The 22316-nt window shown below is 31.5% G+C and overlaps 1 protein-coding gene across 13 annotated transcripts in view; it reads left to right on the top strand.

The window, feature by feature from the left end:
- Positions 1-8837, top strand: part of LOC145285878 (bromodomain-containing protein 2-like) — a 96083-nt gene extending 87246 nt beyond the window's left edge. For all 13 annotated transcript variants that reach the window (XM_080134340.1, XM_080134339.1, XM_080134337.1 and 10 more), the window contains 2 exons: positions 5470-5632; positions 8697-8837. In XM_080134340.1, the coding sequence (XP_079990466.1) occupies positions 5470-5632; positions 8697-8762 (229 nt within the window). In that variant the 3' untranslated portion in view covers positions 8763-8837. The remainder of the gene's footprint in view (positions 1-5469; positions 5633-8696) is intronic.
- The last annotated feature ends 13479 nt before the right edge of the window (positions 8838-22316 follow it).

Genomic DNA, 22316 nt, shown 5'->3' with positions numbered 1-22316 from the left:
AAAGCAAACTAAAAACAATTAAAAAAAACTAAAAGATGGAAACCTACTAGCCAAAGTAACTAACTATAAAGATGCCCAATCTCTACTTAAAATGAACAATTCCCGTGAGTATGAGTGCAAAGTGTTTCCCCATGAAACACCTCAAAAGGAGTGATTTGAAGCTACGAGCTATCATTAGCAACAGAGGAAGAATTAAAGACCAAATTGAAAAAAAAGGAGTGATCAGCAGATCATGTCCATATCAATATAAAAAGACACAATAAAATAACAAATGCATATATATTAACCTTCAACACAACAACAATACCCAAAGAAATTAAGATCGCCTATTTAAACGTAAAAGTAGATAAATACATTCCAGCTCTGTTAAGGTGTTTCAACTGCCAAAAATATGGACATGATAAAGAAGTCTGCAAAGGAAAAAGAATATGTGCAAAATATAGTAACAGAGCTGGGCCACATCGAAGAAGAATGTATAAATGAGGTGAAATGCACTAACTGCAGAGAAGATCACCTGGTCTTCTCTAAAATATGTAAAACACAAAAAGGGAATAATAATGAAAGTACAAACAAAAAAAAGAAAAACTCTGCAAAACACTTCACCAAAGGCACAAACTCTGCCAAAAGACAAACCGTTTATCTCTAAAGAGATGGAAATAGAGGAAAATTAAATAACCTCATGGATAAAAATAAAACACAACAAATCATTCAATGGAATTGTCGTGGAATAAAGTCTAATTATAACAAACTTCTTATACTCATTTCACTCTTCAACCCAGCCATTGTTTGCTTACAAGAAACCTTCCTACAAAACAATAGCAAAACAACTACCTTCACCATTCATCCTCTTAAGAGACTTTAACTCAAAAGGAAATAAAATTGAACAACTAATTAACAAAAATGACTTATGCCTTCTCAATCAAAAAAAATTTGACATGCTTAAATCCAACAAACAGATCAATTAGTGGAATTGATCTTACCATCTGCGATCTATCAAGCTTCTTGGATTATACATGGAGCACCTATGAAGTCATCACTTCCCTATTATAATCAATTACAATAACTCCATCCAAAACCACGTACGCAGATGAAACACAAATAAAACCAACTGGGCCAAAATCTAAGAACTCTGTTCACTACAATTAACAGAACCCAAATCCAAACAATGGAAGAATTCACTGAAGTACTCGTAACAATAGCCCAAAAAATGCATACCCAAAAATTCTCCTGGGAAAAAACAAACAAACCTTGGTTTAATCCAGAATGTAAAACAGCTCTCAGACAGAAAAGTAGCCTTAAGAAAATTTAAGAAACAACCAACAACTTAATAGAATACAAACATCAAAGAAGTAAACCTCGCAAAACAAAGGATTCAAAAGAATCTGCTGGCAACAATTTTTTAACAAAATCAACACCATCACTAAACCCAAAACCATCTGGAAAATATAATCCGAACCCAATCAAACAATCTCTTCACAAATAAACAGAAAATATCCGGAAAAAAAAAAGATATTGTCAACACACTAGCTAAAACCTTTGCGGAAAATTCATCATCAAAACACTACAATAAACAATTCCAAATACTTAAGAAACATGAAGAAAAGTACAAAATAAACTTTAACTCCAAAAACCAAGAGCCTTACAATGAAATCTTCTCACTCAATGAACTAGAAACCATAGAAAACTCCCATCACTTCGGCTGTGGGACCAGATGAAGTGCACTACAGCTTCCTTAAACAAATTCCGCTTGAATTATTAAAACTCCTTCTCAAAATTTATAAGATATGGGAAACAAAAGATTTCCCAAGTTCATGAAAATAAGCAACACTAATACCGATACCCAAATTGGATAAAAGATACATCAAACTCAGAAAACTACAAACCAATAGCTCTCATAAGCTGCCTATACAAAACGTTCGAAAGAATGATCAACTACCGTCTCATATGGTATTTAGATAACAAAATAATTTCAAAAAACTCTATATGGATACCAAAAAAATCTAGGATGTATAGACCACATCACTTAGAAAATTACATCAGAGAAAGTTTCATTAATAAGGAACATGTAACATGTTTTTTTTTTGTTTGTTTGTTTGTTTTTTCAATCTTGAGAATGCATACGAAACTACTTCGAAACATGCATCATAAAAGATCTCCATAACAATTGACTACGAGGCAGACTACTAGAATTCATAAAAAAAACTTTGTAACAGACAGATTTTTCCAAATTCATGTAAACTCTACTTTATCAAACCCATAGAATCAAGAAGGCGGTTTTAGCTGGAGTCTGAGTGGGCGGTTTTAGTTGGAGTCTGAGTGGGATTTTTATGAGTACTAGAAGTCTGAGTTGGAACTTTTTATCCGACTCTGACTCCTTAAGTCCGATAAATTTATTTTTTATATGGTTTTTCTGTTATTTTTTACATGGTTTTTCTGTTTGCACAATTTAGCAGTTTTTGTATGGTTTTGCTTTTATTTTTGAAGATATATAACATTTTGTACTGTACTGCAATGCTTCTACTTCAAGATATTTCGGTCCATCGGATCACTGCAAATCGGCTGTTTTTGTTTTGGTTGTGACGTCACACAGGATCAATAAAAACTCTGCTACTATAGCCCTTTATTGCTTTTTTCTTATTTTTCCTTTGATCCTCTTTCCATGAAGGCAATATTATCTTTTAAAAACATTTCTACTCTCTATAATGTCTTTACTCCCCTTTTCTGATGAGAAGCATTTGGCTTCGAAATGCCCTGGTCTAATTATTGTATTCCCTTTTGAACTGATAGCATAATAGAATTTAATTGTAAATTTTTTATCCCCTTGTTATCTAACAGTATTTTGTATAGTTTTTATTTTTAACTCATTTTCCCAAACTTACCGTGTTCAACAGAGTTCAGCGCCATTTGTAATTTTCAAATACATCGGTAAACACTGTTTTTCGAGCTGAATAAACATGTTACATTAAATAAAAACACTAAAAAATTATCCAGTTAAGTAGAAAAGTAACTTATCTTGCCTTTGATAACATTTATTTGTTATATATTTGTTTTTTGACAACTTTTTCAAATCTATGTAACGTATTCTATAAAGCTGATTGAGTGTATATGTGAGTATATTTATCATACAAGTGAATGTTAAACATAAAAAAATAATATACATGAAAAGTATTTATAAAATGGTTTCTTAATAGGTGTGGTATAGGGGTGAAGGAGTTGGAGTCGGCATCCTAAGAATTCTAGGAGTCTTAGTTAGACTTTTACCATCCGACTCCGCAACCCTGATTGTCAACAACTCTCTTCAACATCAAGATCAACATAAAAGAACTCTCCTGATATACATAACTCCTTATATGTAGATAACTGCTCAATCAGCTATAAATCAAAATACATTCACACCATTGAAAGAAAATTACAACACAACAGAAATAAAATTAGTAAATGGGCAACAAAAAATAGTTTAAAATTTTCCAAAACTAAAACAAAAAGTATCCATTTCTGTAGCCAACACAAACTCCACCCTGACCCAACCTTACAGATTGAAGTTGAAAAAATTCCATTCGTAAACGAACACAAGCACCTAGGAATCATTTTTGACAAAAAAATTAAACTTCATTCCACACCTCAATTACATTAAAACAAAATGCAATGAAACACTACCACTCTTATAAATCATCGCCCATACAGATTGGGGAGCCGACAAGAACACACTACTCAAACTATATTAGAGCATTAATCAGATAACCGTCCATTAGTTTTTCTTGAAATTTTGCCACAAATTGTATTTCATTAAATAGATGTGCACAGTAAAAAAAATATTTTTGCAAAAATTTCCAAATTTGAAGAGACCAAAAATGGCCAAAAATGACACTTTTTGCCCCATAGCATTTGATCCATCCATTAGATTTTCCTGAAACTTGGCCAAAATGTGGAGGCCATTGTTCTTAATATAAATTCAGTATGGGTGATGCTGGCAAAATTCTGTTTCATATCCGTCTGGGACTTTTAGAGCTAAAAACATGCCTTTTTGGAGCTCTTTTTTTCATATTACTCAAAAACTTGATATGTATGTCTATATAGTAGTTTTTCATGGTGCTGAATTCAAATATACATGTTTTAAGGCGTTAAACTGCACCGTTTGTCCATTTACACTGGGATTCGGCATTCCCAGAGGCTCAAAAGGGCCACAAATGCCCCAAAATTGCAAAAAAATGACACTTTTTACCCGCTAACTTATGCCCCATTCATTAGATTTTTCTGAAACTAGGCAAAAATGTGAAGGTAACGTTGATCCTTCACACTTCTCACATTCATCATTTCTTCACTATTTTTTTGTGGCGTCATCTCACATGCAGCACCAAAAGGGGGCCACGCACACGTGGTTTGTTAAATATAACAATAGAGCATATATAAATAACAATTTCCAAGGTTTTTATTTATTTTCATCATCATTCTTTCAACATGTGAAAGTTTTAGTATATTTTTTACAGACTTGTTTCATTTATGAGGAACAATGAATACATTTATGTTAACATTAAATTTTTCTATATGTATACTCATCAGAAAAAACAAACATTTCTTATAAAAGAAGCATGACCATGTTATGTTGAAAATGGAACATCTAGAACTCACATTGTTTGTTTAGGTTGCCATCTTAATTTTCGACATTACATTGCTGGTGCTTTTTGATGAGTAAGGAAAAATTCAATGTTAATAACATAAATATATTGGTTGTTTCTACATAAATGAAACAGGTTTTTTAAAAAAAAATATACCAAAATTTTGATATGTTGAAAGAATTGATTAAGATAAATATAACTTTGAATCTTGAAATATAGCGAAATTTTTTATACATTTATCGATGACTAATTTACATAATCCTTTAAAAACTAACTTTTATTTATTCACTGTGTGTTTTTTTTATGTTTTCTTATTGGATGATTATTTTCATTTCACTATTATACACAATTCTTTGTGCAGATTTGGAGCTGTATTTAGATTAAATCTCTATCTTAGAACGATCTCCACCAAACTACTCTGTTAATTTTTAGTCTACAGACATGAAACTCAATATATGGGATATTTTCCCCTGTGGAACAAAATTGATTTAGTTTTTAGCGAGATAAATAGCTGTTAAGACATATATAAATTTTTTTTTAAACGTTTTAAATTACTACTATATATTGGGTACAATATAATAATCAGAATTAGGTCTATAATAATAAATATGACATTTACATAGATTAAAATATATTTAAACATATTTTACAACTTGGGACACGAGGTGGCTTGCTAGTGTGTGTGTATATGTATATGTATATATATATATATATATAGTATTTAAAAAACACTCTTGTATTATTGATTTAAATAAGTGAGGCATTTTAATGGTAATATGTAAATATGATAAATAGAAAAAAAATTTGCATTTATTTACATTTATGAAATTATCAATAAATATCATTTTTACAGAGAACGTGAGGATGAAGAATCAAATTTTGAACAAGTACGTAAAGCTCAGGCGATAGCACAACAGGAAGAAGCTGTTCGAGTTCAAGAACTGGAAATGACACGGTTACATGCGCAAAAAGAACGAGAAAGATTAAAAGAGCAAGAACGACGGCGACGTGAGGCAGTAAGTTGCCAACAGTTATAACATTTTTTTTTTTTTTAATTGTATAAACTTTTCTAAATTAGCTGGTATGTATGGGGTATCCTTCACTCTCTAATAAAGATCAAGGTGTGTGCGTGTGTATAATACTGTTGAAATACTGAAAATCAATACATATGAAATAATGCTTAGCCCCTCAAGTAGTTGAGCACTCTCATCAAAATTTATTTTACCATCTGAAAAATTAAACATAGAAAAAGGTTAACATAAAAACCTCACAACACTTAGCAAGCATAAATTCATTATTACAATAATTAGAAAAACAGATGACCTACTCAGTAGCATGAATTCAGTTTACATTAGCCTGATGATTCCCTATGGGGATGAAACACAGATGCCTCTACGTAGCTTATGAATGTTATAAATATATTTTCATAACTTCTATATATTATGAGTAAAGATGATGGCATTTTCTCTTTTTGCTATTTTTTAATTGGTGTCTTTGAGAAAGTTTCTGGTTTTCTTAGGGAATTTATGGGATATGTATTTTTTTTTTTTTTTTTTTTTTTTTTTCTTATCCATTTCAAGCATTTTCAATCTTCACAATCATCTTGAGATTTTTTTTGCTATGTTGTTCCTGAAGATAATTTTAAGATTGGAATGCTTGAGATGGACAAAAAAAAATTCTCATCCGTACTCCAGAAATCTGGAAACTTGCCCGCTAACGAAAAGAAAAAAATTCTGTCATCTTTAACAATCATACATTTATCAAAAACAATTTACAGCTCGTGTAATGTAGTTTTCAGTCGCAAAACAAAGAATAGGAAAGAACTTCGACTCGCTTTTTTTATTGTACAACAACATTTACTTCCTCATTCTCTCGTTACCACTGAAGTCTCTCACGTGGTTCGTCTTCTCAAGCCTCATTCACGCTTCTCGCATGATCTCTAACGTGATCTCCTTTTTAAAGTCTTTATTTTTCTCTGCCGGTGACTTCATTTTGCATGCATTTGTATACACGTGTCCATGCTATGTTACACCTGTATATATGTATTTCTCGTCACGTAAGTAAATAAAACATCAGATGAAACCATTTTGACTATTTTGTGCATAAGAAAAAATAGATAGCAGTTCTCTCCATCTGAAATTAATTCAAAAAGAAATCCTTGATTTTCATAATGAAATGTCATTTGGTTTTTCCTTTCTATGCCGATTTAAATTTTTATTTCTTTATTTTTATTGTTACCGATTGAGTATTATTTCATATTTTAGTAAAGTATTTTTGGCAAAGCAATTATTCTTTTTCTTTCTTTGTCATTTTCAGTAGCAGGTGTACAATTATTAACGTTCAATTTAAAAAGAAACAAAAACAAATGCATAGAATTTATTTTTCATAGCAAAATATATTTTATGGTTAACTGCCCTTAAAAGCTAGAATGGCCTGGAAATGTGGGATCATTCATTATGCATACATGAGAAGGGAAAAAGTCCTCCAGGTTGAGAAATTCAGATTTATTTTTGCAACTAGCTGTTCCGCCCGGCTTTGCTCAGGCCCTATGTAGTGTTCATAACTTTATGTGCCTATGTATATATTAAAAAGTGTGAATATGTACAGTAATGCCTTTCTATATAATAGGCTTCCTTAACTACCATAGAGAAAAGTTGGTAGAGACCGCAAACGTCAAATTTTGTTTTTACTTTGACCTCAATTTTGACCCTTTAACATTTGTTTTGGGCTCAAATTAAAATGTTTGACCCATGTCCAAGTAACCTGCATCTAAAATTTCAAGTGTTTAAACCCAAAATTGGTGAAGGAGTTTCGTAAAGTCTAAAAAGGTCAACTCTGTAAACTTTGACCTCTTGCCAGCCAAATTTTCGACCAAAAACTGATTAAAAAGCTTGCTGCACGTCTGAATACCCTTTATGTAAAATTTCTAATGTTTAGACCCCAAAATTGGCTGAATAGTTTGCTAGAGACCATAAAGGTAAAATCTGTTGAATTTTGATACCTTAGAAGCCAAATTTTCAGCAAAAAAAAAAACAATTAAAAAGCTTGCCCTATGTCTGAATACACTTTATGTAAAATCTCCAATGTTTAGACCAAAAATTGGCCAAGTAATTTGGTAGAGACCGCAGAGGTCAATTGTTTTTAAACTTTGACCCCAATTATTACCCTTTAACATTCATTGTTTTGGGCTCAAATCAAATTAAAAAGTTAGATCCATGTCTAAGTAACCTATATCTAAAATTTCAAGTGTTTAGACCTAAAATTGGCAGAGGAGTTTGGTAGAATTCTCAAAAGTCAAGTCGTTAAACTTTGACCCCTTAGCAACCAAATTTCTGTCCAAAAACCGGTTAAAAAGATTTTCCCAAATCTCAATATCCCTTATGTCAAATCTCGAGTTAGTAGACCGAAAATTGACAGTTATTTGGTCACGGACACACAGATATTTTCACTTTTATAGATATATAGATTGGCCACTAGCATGCCATGAACATTGAATTTTGCTTCAATCAGTGCGAAGCCAAGTTGTAAATGTTAGCAAAGTCTGTTCTAGTTTCTTTCCAGCAATATGAACTTATTTGTGAATGTGATGTAAAGTAATTTCTATACAGGAAGATGTACTTGTAAATCCTTGTTACAAAGGATATCTTCTGTATGATTTGAGTCTTTTTTTTTTTTTTTCATATAAGTTATATATAAGCCAATTAACATATCCCTCTATTAGTTGATGTCCACATTTGACCAGGGTTGCAGAGTTAGGGTATAAGGTCTGGTTCTGAATTCTAATAATTGCTTCTCTGACTCTTAGAATTCTAAAATATCTGATTTATTTCCAAACTAAAACATCTAATTTCTAGTGTTCTTACAACAGCAAACCTGTATTTTACAATAAGAAAAATAGTCAAATAGACTGAAATCGTACAGGTCTGCCCACAAGATATGCTCTATGCAGTGATGTAAGTTAGAATCTTGAATAGTAATAATAATAATAATAAATTGATGTAGGATGTATTCTAGATTTTTCACTTTGTCTTTCAGGAACTGAAAAAAAAAATGTCAGCAATTTTTCTTTTTGTTTTTCAGACAGCAAATCCGATCGACTTAAACGAACAGAGTGACTTAATGGCATCATTTGAAGGAATGCTCTGAAGTGTTAGAGACATCGGGAGGCTGTTGTTATCAGCGTACACCTTCCTTCTTCTCCTCTTCCTTCTCCTCCTCCTCCTCCTACTCCTCCTCCTTGTTTGCTGCTGCTGCCATCCAGAGGAGGATGCATCGTCAACACTGAAGACTAGTGGTATTCGGAGGTGGTGGAATCTTTTCAGTGGTTTAAAAAAAAAAAAAAAAAAAAAAGTATAAATAAATAATGAACTTGTAATATGTGCACAGCTGTCTTCACCCTCACCATAAATACCACATCATATTCCTCATGTAATTGGCAGTTCCTGGACACAATGGCAGCTCCTCTCTTGCTCCCTGTCTTTGGAGCAGGGCCATGATGATGCCACTGGCTACTGCTGTAATAATTATTATATTATTATCCGTTGACCTAACTAATACAACATAATGATGACAATTTGGGATGCAGCGGGATGGATGGGGAAAGACATTCACAATGAAGGACGGCTTGAGCTGCGTTTTCATTGCTTTTTACTACTACTACTACTACTACTACTACTACTACTACCAGCCGCCACTACCATCATTATATTACAACCAATAAAATGTATAGACTTTAAACAAAGACAAGGCTAAAACTGACTTATGAATTACCATTGTTGCCCCCTTTGACCTCTTACACCCTTCCCCACCGGGCAACTTTCATTCTTTTTCATCCTTTTTTTTTTCATGGTCCCATCTGGTTGTAATTTATTCCAAAATCTATTTTTTCTTTTTTTTAATAACCCTATGCTATTATCGACATCCTCTCTATATTGGAGCTATAGAAGCAGTGTTGACATACGCAATCTGCCCGAGATCCTAATGTTGGCGCTGCTGTTGAGGTGTCGGCTGCAAAAGGGATTTTCATCATGAAATGAGGGGCGGGGACGGAAACGCACCAAGAACGATTTTTTTTTTTTTTTAATTATTATTTTTTTTATTATTATAATAATAATTATTTGCTCGCAGACCAGGAACCAACTTATTGTTTGAAAAAATAACCCCCTAAAAGAAAAAAAACAAAATGATCTCAATCTGCTTGAGAAAGGGAAGAAAAGGTGTAAAGAAGGAAAAAGATCAGTATATTTCTCCTGCTGTTGTGAATTGCAAAAAAAAAAAAAAAAATTTTTTAACGTCAGTAAATATAAGACAAAAGTACACACGGAGTATTGTGACTACTGGACAAATCTTTGTATCCCAATATCCCTATACCACCTCACTTCCCCCTTATGGAATTAATTTCTACTCACATCTCCCTTATTTGCTAGGAAACACTCGGCTACATATTTTCTATGGTTTATTGAAAGAAAGATAAATGAGAGAGAATGGGCTTATTGAAAGCAAGAAGTGTAGAAGGATATAAAATGCTAAGAAGATCTAAGTTAATCGATACAAGTGGGAATATACAGGCTGTAAGTCCTGCAACCTTTTATCAAATGAAAGGCCATGTTTGCACGTTAGTGATGAAGATAAGCATATCAAGACGGAAGCAGGGAATTAAATTTTTTTTTTTTTTTTTCTTATAGCAAGACTTTTTTTTTTTTAAACTCTTCTGTCTTTTACATTTTTTTTCTTGCCCCAGATGAATTCTAGCAGCATAAAAGAATCGATGGATGTTTTTTGTTTTTTTTTTAGCGATGACTTTTATGTACATATTTGCGTGCTTGTGTGCATACACATGCTTTTAGCAGACATACATATGATGTATGGTTCTGAAAGTCCCTACTTCTACAGCTCTCTTTCTTGTGTCCATTGTCATAGTCCATCAACTATACACACTCACACTTAGTTTTTTTTTCTACCACTTATTTTCATTTACTATATATATATATATATATATATATAAATCGCAAATCATCAAATCGCTTATCACCAAACATTCACCACTAAAGGCATTACCTATTTTCCAATTAACTTTAAAAACATAAATAAAATTCTTAAAAATGCCAAAACTAAGTTTGCTTCAATTAAGATTTTGTATTTATTGATTTTTTTTTTTTTAAAGAAATTTGCATTGTCTTGATTCGTTTATTATTGCATTGATTATAAAAAGAAAGTAGCCTTTCTCCTCATAATTCCATAATAATGGTCTATCTACTTAACATGTCGCATGTTCCCTGAGGATTAATTGCAGATAGTAAAAATTTAATTTTAAAATATATACTTTCCAACTTGGTGTGTGCTCTATCTGCTTGTTAATTAAGTTTTTTTTTTTAAATATTTTTACACGTCTTCTTTCCGCCTCTCTATTACCGGCTATATGCAAAAGAATGATGGGGTGTTTTTTTTTTCTTTTTATTTCTGCAATGGTTGTTTATTTTTATTTAAAAAAAAAAAAAAAAAAAAATTAATATATTTATCAGAAATATGCAAATTGGTTATTTGTGTGTTTTTGATTTTTTACATTTTTAAACATTTTTATGAAAGTAATTCCTTTATTTGTTTTGTCTGAAAAGAAAAGATAAATATCAAAGATAATTTTCGTTTTTTTTTTGTTTTTTTTTTTATAAATTTGTTTTGACAAGAATAACATAAACATATGTCAACTAAAAGGTTTGTGTTATTCATTACACTTTGAGCTGGCTGTGCATTTTTATGGTTGACTTGTTCATGAAAGATTTGATATGAGGGAAAAAAAGTCCGACTATAGCAGGCATCCTTATTTGGTGTCAGTTTGGGTTTTTTTTTAAGATCGACCAACTATGAAATCAGCTTTAGCTAGTTCAAATTCTGCCTCTGATCTAATTCATTAACTTACACACTTAATATCTGTGGGAAGGTTTGGGGACCACACCCACATTTTGGGTGAAGTACTCACTTGTGTTCAAGTAATTATATACAATCAACTATTGACAGTGCACATTATTTTGGCATTAAATAATCCAAAAATGCTGTAACAAAAACGAAGCCAGAAGAGAATCTTTTACTTGACGGTCTCATTTCTTCACTTCTTAATGCATTTGAATTTGCATACAGTGATATCTTAATATGCTATTGCATTTAAGTCATATGTGCAGATGAGAGAAAACCAGTAAGTCTTCTAGAAATTTTTGAAATGTGTTTATTGGAGAGAAGTGAAAGTCTAGAGTCTTTATTTCTTTTCTACAGAGTGTTACCGAAAACATTTAATGAAATTTTTGGGTCTTGATGTAACAGTTGGAGTGAAATTAGATATTACCTGCTATCAGCAAGAACAAATATTTTTAATTTTAATTTTTCTTCCCTTGGAGATCACCACATATTGTTAGATTGGGAACAGGCGAGGCATTTTGGAGGTTTTGAATCTCAAAGCAAACCATTTCAGCTTCTATAAAATGTTTTTCTTTTTTTTTTTTTTTCTTTTTGGTATTGCAGAAGAACCTGATGTCTTTTTAGATCCTCATCCTGTAGTCTTTATATGTTTTTTTTTTTTTTATATATAAAAATCCTTCTTCCCTTTCAATTATGTCTGACAGAATAGAAAAATTTTTATAACTTGACCTCCTCCTCCTCCTCTTTACTGTATGATATTTTGTCTGCTACCAGTGTCTTGTGAATGCCCCCCCCCCACCTTCGCCAATAAGATTCACCCTTGGAAATTGTTTACTTCATCTCTGCTGCATCTGAGTATTGTGATTTGTGTACTGCATGTGACAGCAGCAGTCATGGCATATGCATAGCAACCGTTCTAGTTTTTATTTATTTTATTTTAATTTTTATTGTTTGACCAAATCTTCTTCACCCCCACCATATCTCTCCTGATCAAATAAGACAGAGACATAATGTCTTCAACAATACTGATGGTAATATATAAGCAAATTAGTAATAATAGTAGTTTTAGTATCATCGTTGTTATTTTTATTTTTATCATTTACGTTTAAAAAGAAAACCTCTTCCAATGCCCCTCCCCCTCTACTTTTAAGAAGAAAAGGAATGCCCTTGTGTTTTGACAGGACACATAAGTCATTGACTTTAAAGTTGTGGTAATAAGTGCAGTAGCAATGGTAGTGGTGGTATAAGAAATGAATTGATGATGATGATGGTAAGTTTATCAGCAGCGGTGATGGTGGTCATGCAAAAGTCGGCAGCAGGGAAAAAAGGGCAGCAAGCTGAACAGACATTTGATGGCTACTTTGGTTACCGCTGGGGCGGCTTAATTTTCTACCAGTTTCAGTTGTAGCCAGGAGCTCTATTATAGCTTGCATTGTCACAGCCCTTTATCGTCTGTTCGTCGTTCATATGAAGAAGAAAAAAAACACTGGATGAGAAAATATTACATACCTCTTGCAGGTAAAGACTTTTAACAGAAAAAAAATTTTTGCAAGAACATTTTGTTGAAAATGTTTTGAATTGAAAAAATCAATTTGAACAATTTTCGAAACGATTAAATTCTAAGACACAAACAAAAAAAAATAAAACAAAAAAAAACTCTTTAAAACAAAAAAAAATTAAACTATCATAAAAATAATTGTCAATTTTTTTTTTTTTTTTTTTTTTTTTTTTTTCCCTCCTTTTTTTTAACAAAATGAAAAATCATTCCCAGAACATCGATCAGATCTATGTATGTACTTATCATTGGACTTGAGCTCATTACATCTAACAATACTACTCTCTTGCTGTGTCATGTTTTTAGTAATTGAACATTTTTATATACTTAATGTTTCTCTTTGCTGTAGATAGAGGGAAAGCAAAAAAAGAAAAAGAAAAGAAAAAAAAAAGGAAAATAAACAACTACAAAAGAATATGACTTTAAAAAAGAAAGGAAATAATAATGAAAAAAAAAATTTTTTTCTTTTTTTTTTTTTCCTTTTTTTTTCTTCTTTTTTTTTTTCTTTTTTTTTTCTTCTTTTTTTTTTTTTTTTGTTTAAAGTTCCTCTTGGATGTGATGCAATTTTAGATTCCTGGGAGCCAATATTTGTTGATGCAGTAGCCTTTCTACTACTCCATGATCTGCTAGTTAATTCAGTAAGAACTCTTCTTATGCCTTACAACTAGCATTTGTACTATGTACAATAAAGATGCTATTCAACCTGGCTGATTACCTTGTATAAGCTCACCTACATGGCTTTTTTTCTCTCTTCACACAATTTCAAATAATTTCATTGCCATTTTTACATCTACAAATTTTATTTCTAACTCCTTTAAGTCGTTTCTCTTTTGCCATCTTTGATTTCTATTCAAAAGAGAAAAAAAATATATATATATATATCAATTTTTAAAACTATTTGGTTACTTACTTTAATATATTCTATTTATTTATTATAATTTTTATTTTATTATTTTTTATTTATTTTTTTGCTGTTGCTTGCATCTTTTTGCTTGCCAGCTGAGGTCTGTACTATGTACAATATTGCAGTGTGTCTGCTCACCATCCCTAGTTTATGAGAATTATTTTCCCTGCCCTTTTGAATTTTAAATTTGTGCGTATGTGTGAGTGCATGTATCTGGGTCTTGCTGCTTCCTACTGAAAGTCTGGACAGACTAGTGGAAAACTAAAATTATATATATATATATATATATATATATATATATATATATATATATATATATATATATATATATATAATTTGCCCTCAAAATTTCAATATTTAATCAAATAAAAATATCAGAGTACCTTATTTTTATACTTACATCGTCCCCCTTCCCCACTTTTTTTTTTTTTACTTCTAAGCTTTTGTAAATAGTCATCTTAAAAAGCTCGACTTTGCTAATTCTCTTTATAGAGCTCTTCCCCTCTCACATATCTCTTACTCTCTATTCCTCTCCCCTTTCTCTCTCTCTCTCTCTCTCTCTACCTCTCTACTCATATTTCTCCAATTTCTGTGCATGTTTGTGTTTTTGTCTTTCTGATTGTCTGGTCCTGCTATGGTCCAGTTTCAATTTGGCAGGAAATGAGGAATACCTCAATAATCCTAATATCACTTATTACTAAGACTATTTTGTTTTTACTTTGTGGTGTTAAATTGAACAACTCCACTCTTCTATCCTAATTCCATCATGAGAGGAACAGTTATTGGAATGGAATGGAAATGTTAAGAAATAATCAGATAAAAGAAACTCTGTACATAGATTTACAACTATTGTATTTTTATTGTTTTTTTTTTTTATCATTCCTTTTTTTTCCCCCTTTTTTTTCTACATCAAAATTCATTAAAAAAAAAAACTTAAGAAAAACAAAAGTCAATCATAAAAAAGAAACATTTTTAGCTATCATCAATATTAGTTTGATAACTTATTTATCTCTTCCCTCTTCTCCTATTTCCTGCTTAATTTTTTGTTGCTCATTGCACCACCAATACAAGCAAAACAAACAAAAGCAAACTTCCATTTACTTTGGGTTCTCTTTCTCTTATTTAATGCATGTTCAGATTATTTAGTTAGACAAAGTGCCAGGTATTGTTTGTTTTTATTCAAAGAGATGCCCCCCCCTTTCCTCCTCTTTTAAAAGTTATTAGTTTCCATTCTGTTTTGTTTGTTTTTTTCTTCAATCTGGTCTCCAATCCCTTTACACTACGAAAGTATGGTTTCCTGTTAGAGAATTACCTAGACTAGTACCTCCTCTGCACATTGCGTGCCTGTCATTACTGGAACATGGAACGGTTAAAATGTTTATATTTTCATGTGTGTCTGTTATTTTGAATGGCATCTTGGAAATTACCATTTTGCTTCATCAAATCAGGAAGCTCTGAAAATTCGTCAGCAGTTTATTGAATGAACACTTACACACACAAACACACACACACACATGCACAAGTTGATAAACTGAAGTATTTTACCAGTTGCATCCAGTTCTTTAAAATCAAGAAATAATATTACCGTTGTAGTTATGACAGTGGTAATAAGGAAATGTCTCCCTTTTCCTAGTCAAGATATTTAATCAATTTATTCTGGTACGACTCTGCAATTGTGGATTCCAGCAATATCATGTTGCTGGTAAATAAAATAAAAAATATAAAAAGATTGAAAAAAATTTTTTAATTTCACAAGGTTTATAAATTTTAAGACAAAAATGAAATAAACTCTTAATGTAATGTTTAATGTTTACACCCTTTCCACTCCCCCCCCCCCAATTCCGTTTCACCTGGTTCCCATGGAATTCAGACTGTTTTTGTGATCATTTAACATAAGCTGTCGCTGCTGAAGTATCATACTATAAATTTTATTTTTTAATTTCAGGGTAAATTAGACAAAAAAAAGAAAGCAAGAAACTATATCTAGGAGTTAAATTTTTTTTGGTTATTTAAATAACCAGTGTGAGTCCAGTCTCCCCCCCCCCCCGCCTCTATCTTCACACTTTATAAAAAAAGCATGATATGAACTCCAGCCCAAACTTTATCTTGTGCTTGAACGTTTGAATGTCAAAGACGTGTGTGGATCTTTTTTCTGATCTGATAATTGGTCTGTTCACTTCCCTGTCATTTCAATGTTTAGATTTTATACATTTTTTATTTATTTTTTTAAATAGATATTCCACTTTTCCAGTGTTTATCACTTGTTGATTAGATAATTATTTAAAAAAAAAAAGATTTTTGCGACCAGAAAAAAAAAATAAACAGTAAAACAGTACCTTTCCTTCTTCAACCCCTAACCCAAATTACTACAGACGAAGTTAAATGAAATTCCTCAATCAGCTATTCACTTTCTCCCCCATCCCGATCTCTAAAACTTTTATGAAATGACATAACGACGTGATACGTGTTTATCACACTAACTGTTGTTGTTTCACATTGTTAATTCCGTGTTCCATCAACGTGTCCAGTGTGTATGTAATAAAGTCTCAAATACTGATGCGTGTTGTTTTTCCTGTTAACGTCCACGTCCCTAGCCTGCATTCAACCTTGTTGATCAATAAACTGCCGACTATTTAATGTTCAACATCATTCATGTACGATATTAAGTTATCCTGTACATTTTACTGCTGGGATTTTTCCCCCCCTTTTTAATCCTATCCTAAAATCCGGATAGAATTTCTACCTTTATAGAAATTGAATTATTTTTTTTTTTAAATATTGTAAATGAGCAACCCATGATCGAGGCAAGATTGTTGCAGCTTACCCACCTTATAATATTTTTGATTTCAGCTGTAAAAATAAAAAACTAAACAAACTAGTTATGAAAGGAAGTTAATCTTTTCAAATAAATCTCTCAAAGAGTATTTCTAGTAAGTTTCCTCTCATCCTATCATATTAATACATAATCTTCACATATTCAGCTTCGCAAGGTAGATGACAGGCTGGTATAATGGTTCCCTGTTTACTGGTCCTCAATTGAAAAGGTGGTGGAATAGAAATGAAATTTACATATAATTATTATTCATGTATCCACATAAAATTTTATAAGAAGGTATATTTTATGTATAGATTAGTATTTAATAATGCTCAATATATGAGCAAAGCTAGGTAATGTATTGTGAATAATATATATATATTCAGAACTTATGCAACTTACAATTGTTTGCAAGTAGAATGTTGATTTTTTTTTTTTTTTTTCTCGTTACATGACTACCTTGCAGATGCATTCATCTCCCAACTTCAGTTTGGGAAGCGAAACCAGAATGTCTTCAACCCTCAAGTTTGTTCTGATCTTTTGTCAATTATTGATGTAATTCTGAAATTGTTTTTATACCTTTCTCAATTCGGCAAACTTGAAAATAAAACTCAAATGGGTGTTTGTCCAGAATTCTCCATATATTAAAAAAGAAAAATCCATATTTGCTTGTGACAGAAAATATTTTACCCCCAAAATCACATAAATTGTTCCGGTAGTTGTATTTTTGAATAAGAAAATCAAATTTTGTTTCTAAACTGATTGGTGGTGCCATCTTGAAAATAAGGAGAATAATTCAAACTTGCAAGATTTTAGAAAGCTGTTTTTAACGTGGGAACATTGGAAAAACTTGTGTTCACTTCAAAATGATTTTTATGAAAAATAAAGCTATTTGATCAAATTAAGTGATTTTTGGAATATGATAGTTTCTTTCTGTGATGGGCATGTAGATCACACAAATGTTTCTTTTTTAATATTGGGGTAATTGTGGATAAGCTCTGTCAATTATTTACAATTTCCAACTTAAAACAATCATATTCAAAACATAAAACCTACATCACATCATCTAGCGCATAATACGCCATTATCCTGGGTTTTTTTGTTATCACCCTGGAGTAATTTTGTTAATTTTGCCTATCCATGATTTCAGCTAAAGATTTGATTAATGGTAAATGATCTCAGTTCTACCTGTCTTGATTAGCCATTGATTCTTAATGCAATGAGAAAGGCATAAATTAATGGATTGATTAAGAATTTACATAAAGTTGAGAAAGTGTGATACTCTATTTCTCTTCGTCCCAGCTTTTCTTCAATTAATTGTTTAAAATCATAACCGTTAAAGAATCAGTTGGGTGGGTTGTCAATTGGGATAAGTTAGATATAGTTAAATTTTCAGATATTTTTATTTGCCAAACAGTTAGCCTGGTTGCCCGGGTGTTTAGGGGTGTTTGTTGAGCAAAAAAAAAAAAAAAAGTGGTAGTGGGCAGGCAGGCTCAAAGACAGAAAAAAAAAAAAAGTGAAAGAAAATCTGACGTCTTACCGCTACTCCATGACGCAACTGGCAATTCGGAACGTTAAAATTAGGCAAAGTCAGTCCAACCAATACGATGACTTGCAAATATGGCTCGCAAAAAATCAACCCCCTCCTTGTAGTAAACTGCCAAGATGAAGGTGAAGGAATTAATGTTTTTGGACAAATTTTTGCGATATTTGTCGTCTTGAGATGTCGAGCTTCAAAATGATACCAATCTCGTGAAAATCTGTTGCCTCTGTCGAAAGTTTTAGGCAGACATACAAACATACATACATTTAAACAGACAGGTCAGACTTATATTATAGAAGATGTTGCATAATTTTGTAGCTTATTACTGGGGAACAAATTGATATTGGATCAGTATCATCTGATTGTGTATATGAACAATCCCCATTTTGTAAAACAGTGTTCTTAACAATTTCAACATCATCTATTATATGAAAGTGAAAATGTGTTGTGTGTGTGCATTTTTTTGTATGTCTACCATTTTTATGTATTTTCTAGATTTTAATACCTCCAATTTATGAATTTACAATATCTTTTATTTGAGTGACTTTTATGTTACAAAATTCGTGCTGCAATTTCATTTCTCTATGGCGTGATGTTTGACCTAGAAAAACAGATGTTGACATTCGTTAACCACCTGGTTTTTTAGACGTTTAATTTCAACCATTATCACTTCTCTGCCTTCATAGCATTGTAAGTTATCAAGCCATTTGCCTCACGGCTTCAGGTTCGAGCCTCCCTCCCTACCAAAACTTTTCTTCTTTTTTCTTTTACACCTACAAACACCCACTAGTCTATTATATAAATCTCAGCTGATTGTTTAAATGTATGTTTGTATGTCTCGCAAAAACTTTCGACAGAGGCAATGGATTTTCACACGATCAGTATTATTTTGAAGCTCGACCGTTTGGACGACAAATATTGAAAAATTGGCCAAAAACATTAATTCCTTCACCTTCAACTATGCACTTTTCTACAGGGAGGGGTCGCTTTTTTTGCCAATATTTTCGAAAGTTATCCTCTCTTTTCGATTGTCTAGCCTTAATTTAAACTTAGTCACTTCTAATTTGGCGATGGACACAACGGTAAAGATGTCACTTTTTTTCTTTTTTTTTCAACGTTCTTTTCTTCCTTCATGGTATGGGTTCGAGTCTACCTGCCTATCCCAACCACGTTTTCTTTTCTCAACACACACCTTCAAACACCCAGGCAACGCTGGGCACCCAGGCTAGTTGTAAAATATCTTGGCAAATAAAAAAAGTGTTATTTTGTAAGATGACGATTTAGATTTTAATAGTAAATCATAAACTACTATATGGTTTGTTTCAAAGTTAATTTACAAACTCAAATATTTTACACATTTATGGACTTCATACTGGCATCTGGCTTTTAATTAAAAAATGAATTAACTGCTTAAGTTTGCTAACTTTTCCAGAGATAATATTCCTTTAGCAAATTAATTATTGCGTGTAGATTATTTGAATTTTCATTTTGACTTGGTGAATATTCTTTTAAATTAATAAAATTAAGTTCAAATTTGATCTTTTTCATGATCAAATGAATAATTCTTGTTTTTATAGATTTTATAATAACCAATGGATTAAGCTCTGTTAAAAATTGATATCTGTGAAAATCGTAAATTGTAGGACGGAAATTTTTAGAAAATTAGTGCCCCTTCCTCTCTCCTTATTTTTTCAGTATAGAATTATTTTGATGTATTTAATATATTTATACTTTTTTCAATTACATAATTCGAAATAATAAAGCTAAAAAGCAGCCAGAATAAAATATATCCATTCCACTGCTTTTCTATTAACACTAAGTGTAAACCGTTATGTGTGTGTATATATATATATATGATTACTTCATTTAATCACATAAATTAATATGTAAAGATATAATTTTATGTGTAAATTTTTCAGTATTTACTTCAACAGTGCTCAATACAAACGTAGAGCTAGTTAGTAAATTATGAAAATATATATGGCAATTAAGTTACACAGAATACTGTGTTTCATTCTCGTGAGAATTTGTCCGGCTTATGTCTAAGCTCATGAGAATGAAATGCGGAATATTCTGTGTAGCTTAATTGCCATATATATATATTTTCATAACTTACTATATATATGTACACACACACACAATTTCATAATTTTTTGAATGTGAGAGATGATATAATTATTTCCAGTCAAATAACCCCGCAACCACATGAGCTATGATAGCCAACAAACCGGAAGTCCAAGACTTGAGTTTTGCCCTCATTTGGGCTCATCAGCTGAACACATCCAAACTCAGGATTTGAGATGCGAATCTCTTGTATACGAGACAAGTACGCTGTAACTTGAGCAACCGCATCATGCACAAGAAAGTCTATTAACTAACACAGACCAAGGCTTAACATGTAAGAGACTCAGGTTTTGAATCCTGAGTTCAGATGCGTTCAACTGATGAGAGCAAAACTCAAATCTTGGACTTCCGGTTTGTTGGCTGTCATGGCTCATGTGGTTGCGGCATCGTTTGACTATGGAAATATATTTCTATAGAAATATATTTTCTTATAATACATAACTAAACCATTATTTAAGAAGCTCAATGTAATTACAGAGCAATGTAGTGAGTAAGTGACAAGAAACTATATTCCAAAATTCATGATGTTGACCATCTTATAATTTATTCCTTTGATTCAGTTGATTAGTTCAGTTAATTTTTTTGATAAAATTCAAAATGGCGTAATGGAACCATAATAAAGGTATTTGCAGCTTCTTGTCCAATTTTCGGATTTAATCATGTCAAATCAAACTTTATTTCCTTTTGACTGATTGTTGCTATTTCTTTTGATGAGTTACGAGCATTATAGATTCACTAATTGATATAATAATTAAGTGATTGATTTTGCTCTACGAAACAGACACTGTCAGGAATTGTAAATGTCAACTGAATTAAAAGAATAAATTATAAGATGGTAAACATGAATTTTGGGATATAGTTTTTTGTCATTTATTCACTATATTTGTCTATTACGGGAGACTAGGACAACATTAGTACCGTTGACTTCAAATCCAAACAACAGGGACCTATAGTTGGTCTTTTATGCCAGACTCTTTTTGACCTTTGTTTGTTTCCATCTCCCCACAAAACATATCGGCAAAATTTGAAAATAGAAATCCTGAATTAGTAAAAATATTACAAAAATTAAAATAGTTGAAATATAGAAAAGTCAGTGTGTAAACCACCATTTTTCAGGAAGACAAAGGCTAAAAAGAGCCAGACAGGCAATCAAATATAGATCCTCTTTGTTTAAGTTTGAAAGAGACGTTGTCCAGATCTTCTGTAATACATAAATAAATATTATGCTCGTATCTATTATTTATTTTTTAATAATCGAGCACTCTGATGAGGGTTCTCTCACATTGGCTTTATCTCTCTCTCTCTCTGTCATACATATATATAGATAGATAGAGAGATTACACATACATTAGTTATGTAAACGGTTTCTTCATCTTGAAACTTGCTCTTTCAATTTCATGTCTAAACAATCGCTAATGATTAATACTAACAGTAGATCTGATAACAAAAAAATACAAATGAAATGGAATCACTTGAATATTTTATCACTCATATTATCAACAAATGAGAAAATATTAAATGTTATTTTTACTGTTTGCAAGGAAACAAGTTCAATTCCTATTGCATTCAATTGTGCACTGTTTAGAAAGATAGAGGTCCATAATTTACGCACACTTATGAATAAAACGCTTATTCATTACAACAGGTCTTGTGTTTGAGCATTAAATAACCGGAAAAAAAGATGGTTGATATGCCTTATAAACATACACACACCAAATCAAATTCACTAAAAAAAAAAAGAAAGTACTAGCTTTATAAATTGAACTTACAAACCAAAAATCTCTTTAATATGTCGGTATGAATTTGTTTTATTATAGTGTACGTCAAAATGAAAATACTTTTGTCAAATT

Source organism: Euprymna scolopes, chromosome 10 (genome assembly GCF_053919585.1).
Source record: "Euprymna scolopes isolate OS-2025 chromosome 10, ASM5391958v1, whole genome shotgun sequence".
Taxonomy (NCBI): domain Eukaryota; kingdom Metazoa; phylum Mollusca; class Cephalopoda; order Sepiida; family Sepiolidae; genus Euprymna; species Euprymna scolopes.
The sequence above is the reverse complement of the archived record's forward strand: the minus strand, read 5'-3'. Positions and strand labels throughout refer to the sequence as shown.